This window comes from Nuphar pumila, chromosome 5 (genome assembly GCF_984573655.1).
Source record: "Nuphar pumila chromosome 5, dmNupPumi1.hap1.1, whole genome shotgun sequence".
Taxonomy (NCBI): domain Eukaryota; kingdom Viridiplantae; phylum Streptophyta; class Magnoliopsida; order Nymphaeales; family Nymphaeaceae; genus Nuphar; species Nuphar pumila.
This window is the reverse complement of record NC_143253.1, coordinates 133,764,842-133,771,706: the sequence shown is the minus strand read 5'-3', so window position 1 is coordinate 133,771,706 and position 6,865 is coordinate 133,764,842. Positions and strand designations below refer to the sequence as shown.

Sequence of the window (6,865 nt, the reverse complement as noted above, 5' to 3'; positions counted from 1 at the left end):
CAATCTCCCCTGCTGCGTAGGCATGAACACGAGCCGAGTTTGAGCCAAGCCTAGGCTGTTCAAACTCGGCTCGCTCTAAAATGCATGTGTTCAAGTTCGGCTTGAGCTTGAACATCATTATCCGGAATCGGCTCGATTTTGAACTCGAGCCGATTGACCATTATTCGATAAAGGCTTTACCAAAAAGGGTACTACAAAGGTGAGATTCGATCCCCAAACTCCCCACACGGTACACCGATGACCCACCATTGCACCAGACTCTTTTGTGATTATTACAACCCAGAAAATTTACATATACTAAAAATCTGCTAGATTATTGCAGAGAGAAAAAGTTTCACGGCATGAAAAAATTCGTAATCAACACCTGCTGGGATAGTGACCAAGGCCCTACCCATTACGGAAACATCTTTCTGAATTTATTTGACAAATATTATATATATACATTGCTATGCGAGCCATACCAAGCTTTTCGAGCTTAATCGAGCTCAGCAACTTGATCAAGCTAGGCTCATTTATCCACACCGAGCCTGGACTTGTGTTCAAGCTCCACTCTCTTTTTTTTTTTAACGAGTTCAAGCCAAGCTTAAATGGGTTGGGCCCGAGCTAGCTCATCTCGTTGTGCATCCCTACTGCTGCGTGTCTGGTGGGCCCGGGTGCACCCCTTCTACTGGACCCTGGGTGCGCCAGGCCCGAACGCACCTAGTTGTGGGGTGACATTAGTCATGGTGGCCTTGAGGGATCGTATGTCACAACATTCTCACTACAAACTACACCTTTTATTTTTATTTTTATTTTTTTTTCTTTGCAAAAGGAAAGACCTTCATACAATGAAAAATAGAAAGACTAGTACAGAAAATAAAATTAAAAAAAGGAAAAGGATCTAAAGATGACTTTAAATGACTATGGTGTACACTATTTCATTGATTCGATAAACCTTAAAAACGTGCAGCAGAGATTATTAGATGAAACATCTCATGACCATCATTTGTCATTAAGGTCTCTGGTTACAACCACACGCATTTAGTGATTGAAGACCTTCAACAGATCTAACCTTATAATGCATCGTCAGACATGTCATAACCTTCAATGCTTCAAAACCATCCCAGTGATGCCCCATTTACCTAACACCATATGGATCCCCTGTTGAAAATTTCAGAGCTAAGAACAGAACACTCTTTAAGTACTTTAATTAACAAATATGCACGACAGATCAATTTCAAGCAAGAAAATATAATGACAGTGCTCTCTCAGATAGGAAACCAAGGCTGCTTCAGAGTTTCAATGAGTGGTGGTTTTGAGGCAGCTTAGAAATTATATTGGTGATTTAAGAAACACCAACTGCCTGTGAGCAGTTGAAAATAGATTTCCAACCAAAAATGTGCTAATGTTCACACAAGTATCGGTAATTTGTGAGGAGAGCTAACAGTAACTGCAGTATGTGATGCATTAGTTGCTTACATGAGAGCCATGACAATTCCAAGCCAATTGAGAGAGAACTATGCAGCTTTAGGTATCACAACACCTTCTGGCGGTAAGGTCACTGAACGTAGTAGTTCCAATGAGAAAAGGATACCTAAGAAATGAGAAAGGATAGTATTTGCAGAGGCCTGCAAAATCAATAAGAAAATATGGGCATCATTCAAGAGAGACGGCACAAAAATTAATCAAAAAATGAAATATACAAGACACTAGATTAAGAAAAGCATGGTTGCTTGAGACAGATCAACTGAAGCCACTATGTCAACTAGAACACAAGACTGTGATTGATCCATGTAGGAACTTCCACAAAGTTCATTTTGGATAGAAAATGTAGTTGTCATGAATATATTGTTTTCGCGATTCATAGTTCATCAAATTTTTTCATATTTTTATAAGCACTCAGTTAAAAGTTGTGCTAGATTCAAAAGCTCTACTTTGTCATTTGTTTTCGCTTTCCTATTCTTGATTTTGTACTTTTTGAGTACCTGAATACATGTTTTTAAAAAAGCTCATTGTTTCGCAAAATGGAAGCTTTGAGTGTATACATACATTGGATCACATCTTTGGTGGGACAAAGTTGGTAGCAGTACCCCAAGAATCTGCATGACAGCCATGTTCATCATTTGTCGGGTTTCAAGTACAACCATATGAATGGACCTTATGGACAAGAGTCTGGTAGGATATGACACTGGTGAGACGTTGATTCTTGGTGAAATGTAAGATGGAAAATCAAGTGAGTATTTAAAAGATGAGATGGACCACACTTCTACTCATCCAGTAGTAAAAGAAAAGATTATCATCCACGCCAATCATGCATCTCTTAGATAGGATGCTGGTAGTTGAGTGACTGGTAGATCATACATGGGTTTCCTCCCCTCATTGACAACATACAATCTTCATTTCCTTGCTAGCTAAAACCATGCTCCTTATGGAGGGTTCGGACCAAAGAAAGCTGGCCATGTTCAAACAGAAAAATTACTATTTTACCTAGTGGGGTACTTCGGACAGCCAAACTTGATCTATCCATTTTTCTTTTTGGTTTGGTTTTCTCAAAAATAAATTTTAAGATAAATACAGAGGAAGAATCTGTTTCCTTTCCTAAAATTAAGATGCCATCAATGGATTATCTATGCTAGTATTTCTGTGTGGTACATTTCACAAAGCACAAAGAAGAAAGTCAAGGTTTACATGTCATCAATGTCATTTTCTAATCATTAGACTTCCTTAACTATAATAGGTTTAGATTTTGTATGCAGTATGTTAGCCTCATTGACTACCTCTTTTTATCAAGATTTTTTTTTCAATCCAAACCAATAAAATATAATAAATAAAATATTTCAAAAAACAAATAAAATTTACCACCAGTTGTGAAGGAAACTTGAAAATAGCTTTTAATCATGCTACCAAGTCAACTGCATCAAATATGCATGAAGTCATGAGGTGAACAGATTTGAGCAGAAAGATGACCATATAGCTCACAATAAATCATGTCAATTAATCAAAGAGATACCAAACAAATCATCAATAATGACAATTGATGCATAAGATGATGTACAAATAACTGGAATTGCTAAAAACATAAGTATTTGGGAATTTTACCTGTACCAAGAACACATCCAAGGCTAAAACAGGGCTAGAGCCAGGGGTTATCCCTTGGTAATATGGAATTGCTGAGGATGTAAGAGCTTTAGCCACCAAAGATCCAACAGTAGCTTGCATGCCAAGCACTGCAGCACCCATGCCTAGAAGATTTATGACTATACCATTTTTTAAGCTCTTGACTACTTCAGCCCGAGGCGGCGCCTAAAAAAGGTACACCAAGAAATTTAATACTGAGCTTCATAGGTGAAATGGATGCAAAGTGCAATTTGATTAGAAGCATCTGTAACATCATATATCTGCTTTAAATTTAGACTACTAGACCTTAATAGTGCTCCAAAGCAAGGTAGGAAACTGTAAAAATGAACAGTCATTAGAAGTAGACAAGATAATGCTCATCTTAATTTGTATTGTTGTACCCTACAGGTGCTTATGGATAATAAGCAATCAAATTGATGAGATCGGAGGTGGTGAATGTCCTGTTTGCATTTGATGGGATTTGATGATAAAGACCAAAATTATTTAGCTCAAAGTTTAGCTAGGATGGGCTTTGGTCATGGTGACGGTGTGGAAAGACAAACCACCAGAATGTTTTCCCACCCTCAATGATTTGTAATCATTTAAATTATCTGTGTAACTGATAAGGGTCTGCCTAACCCCTGTTTGCCAATAAAAAAATAGAGATGGCCATATTTGCTTGTTATTCAGTACATGAGTCCACGTATATGAAAAAGGCACTCAATCATTGTTCAAAATCTTTCTTTTTCTTCCCTACTTCGAACAATTGAAAAAAAATATCAATGTATAACATATCGAGGAGCGAAAGCGAGCAGTGAGATATTTTAAAATTTATAAGGAGCGGGAAGCGAGGAATCAATTTAAAAGCAAAATAGGAATAAAAGAGGAAGTGATATGGGATCAAATGAGAAACAAAATACAAAACCAAGGAGAAAAAAAATAAAAAATAAAATAAAATTGATTATTCTTAAATTTATGATTTTGTAGTGTAAGAATTAAATTCTTCTCAAAAATCTAAAAATGATGGTTGTCAATTTAAAGAAAGTACATGAGAAGTGAGCGGGAAGCGTGAAAGGAAGCACATGGAAAACATAAAAAGAAACGTGAGAGAAGCGTATAGGAATCATGTAAAGAAGAAACATATGGGAAGCATAGGAGAAGCGTGGGAGAATCAAGATTCCTATCAAATTTCGAAAGCGAGGAGTTTCGCACTTCCGAAGCAAATTTCAGGGAAGTGTGCTTCTCACGAGATCCATTTCCTTTTAACCTGTGGCATCTTTATCAAAATCATGACAAGATAACATTGGCATTAACCACCTAAAACACAGACCTTGATGAAGTCCAAGGAAAGTGAGTCCAAGATAGTTGCTTTCACAGTCTAGATCTCCAGATTCTTGGAATTTTAACTTGTCCAAAATGCTACACATGTCAACTTGTTCAAAATGGAACATGAGCAGCACTGGGCATTATCCTTATGAATGCCAAAAAAATGTCATATCTTATCTATGAATGGTCAACCTTATTCTATTCATGAAATATTTAAGAATAGTGTATACAAAATATTTTCATTAGATGTATTTACCATCTATTTTCTATCAAAACAAGCTAGATAAAACAAAGAAACCAATGGCACAATAGAATCAACAGAAAGAAAGCAATGCAATTATAAATCTAAGAGATCACTAATCCAAGATAATCATCAATAGGGATATCCCAGATATTGTTGAAGTATGCAAAGGAACAAACAAAGGCAAAATCTATAACTTGAAGATCAATTTACCTTTGCAGGATCACCAGCTGCTCTACGAAGCTTGTCCGACAAACGAATATAGCCAAAGGACCAGAAGACTGACAAAAAGGCCGCTGCAATGCCTCCTGCAGTAGCGTAAAAGGTAGCTGGTGATGTAACTTTCCCAGTAATGACAACGGAGAATGATAAAATCACAGCAGCTACCACAGTGCACACAAGCTGACCCCAGAAACCAAGGCTGCCTAATCTTTTGAAATAACGAGAAGTGCTTTCCAGCCTCTTGGAAACCTGAAATTTTGCAATTATAATGGTTAGTTGATCAATCAAATCCTGGTTAAATGACAATTTGCTCCCAATGGAAACCACATGTTTCACCAATCTGGGCATTCGATGCCACTTATTCTTCTCTGTATGGTTTAATTATCACCCTTGAGTCACAAAAATACAAGATTTTTTCCTGTTGGCAAATATGTGGAGGCAGGGATAAGGACGTCTCATATAAACCCTCAAGGATGCAACTGGTAGAAAAGAACATAATGGAGGAGGATTGCATGAATGCTAAAAAATCAAACATATCAGTATGAAATTGAAAAGTATATAATTCCTATAGACATTACTAAAGCATATCTCAGGACATGACCAATTTAGTTTGTAACCTTTTCCTTCTTGGTCCTAGGAAGGCACCAGTAACCTCACAGCAAGAGTCATACCCACTGGTCTCTGTTGGTAACCGCAACACTGGAGATTCAAACTTGCTCATGATCTTACCTAAATCTGGTATAGATCCATTTCCATCTGACAATGGAACATGGCATAACATCCTTGTCTGTGGATCACCATTATCATTAGATGGTATATCCCTAACAAAAGGGAGGGGTTATCGTATGGGCTTCAAATCAAGTCAGCTGAAATATGATCTAATGGGAAACATGAACACGCATTTGGAGGGGGCGTTTTATCCAGAAAAATGAGATAAGTTGGACTACTGTACTATAAGAGGAAAAGGTGAATGCCCTAACCTATCCCATTTCCTGAAAAGTGGATGCATCAGTCCACACGCCTCAGAATTTGAAGCTTCGTAATGTCTGTCAATTAGCTCATTTCAATCCATACAAACTACTAGTAAGAAATTAGATGTCTGATGCTACATTGATCATCCCTCGCTCCACAACTAAGCGAAAGGGCCCTCGTACCAACAATGCCCGACACTTTTCTAGGTGCTCTGAATTCAAATTTCCACCTGAAGTATTTGTGACTCCAAATCAACTAACAATCTCCACCACTCCACCGTTTCCTAAATAATCAGGTGAAGTTGCACAGCCAGCCTATGTTTCTACATATAGAAAACACAGCATCGTTCTCACCATTGCAACACCATTTAAATTATTTTGAAACTATCATTTGCTAACAAACTTCTTCTTATGGATCACCATGAATGATCAAAATTTCCAGTAAAAGATTCTAAATGCACATAAGAAAACATCAAAATTTTGGCATGACTTACATGGTCATCATAACAATCACTTTAAAATCTTACATTTATTTGCACAAATTAAAGGAAAATCCCATACACCAAAAGAAGACTAATAGCCTCAATAAGCAACGGCAGACACATTCTCAGAAAAGACCTACAAATTTTGGGTTCGCATCAACAGAAAACACATGCAAATGAAGGAGAAAGAGAGAAGCGAAGGGGAAACCTGCGCGAGTTTCGCCTTGTCGAGTTCTTCGTCCGGAGAAGAAAACGGGGCGGGAGAAGAGGAAGCGTGAAGGGGAGTGTAGGTGAATCGGGAGGGGCGGAGGAGAGGTGAGAGAGAAGAAAAGGAAAGGTTTGGGGTTGTTAGTGGTGGATTTGGGGCTTTAGGAAGAGGAAAAGAAGGTGAAAAAAGATGAGGAGCTCTTTGTATGTGAGGATGGCGAATGAGAAGATCGGAGGAGATGGCCGTGAAAGGCCTCATAGGGCATGAAAACAACATCGTCACCATCACCGCCACAACCACTGCACAACCCCTCCTGCAC

The 6,865-nt window shown here is 38.1% G+C and overlaps 1 protein-coding gene across 4 annotated transcripts; it reads right to left on the bottom strand.

Annotated features, from left to right (window-relative positions):
- Positions 1-774: 774 nt before the first annotated feature.
- On the bottom strand, positions 775-6,865 carry LOC149838838 (protein TIC 21, chloroplastic-like). Of its 4 annotated transcripts, none has more exons than XM_090007811.1 (5): positions 6,547-6,865; positions 4,877-5,134; positions 3,079-3,282; positions 1,459-1,607; positions 775-1,140 (listed from the first exon to the last, which is right to left on the bottom strand). In XM_090007811.1, the coding sequence occupies exons 1-4, from the start codon at positions 6,829-6,831 to the stop codon at positions 1,497-1,499; spliced, it is 858 nt and encodes a 285-aa protein (XP_089863937.1). In that variant the 5' UTR covers positions 6,832-6,865; the 3' UTR covers positions 775-1,140; positions 1,459-1,496. The 4 variants fall into 4 exon arrangements, with proteins under 4 accessions (XP_089863937.1, XP_089863938.1, XP_089863939.1 ...); XM_090007813.1 differs by lacking the exon at positions 775-1,140 and adding an exon at positions 2,839-2,891 and having other exon boundaries at positions 1,324-1,607; positions 6,547-6,846; XM_090007812.1 differs by lacking the exon at positions 1,459-1,607 and having other exon boundaries at positions 6,547-6,846.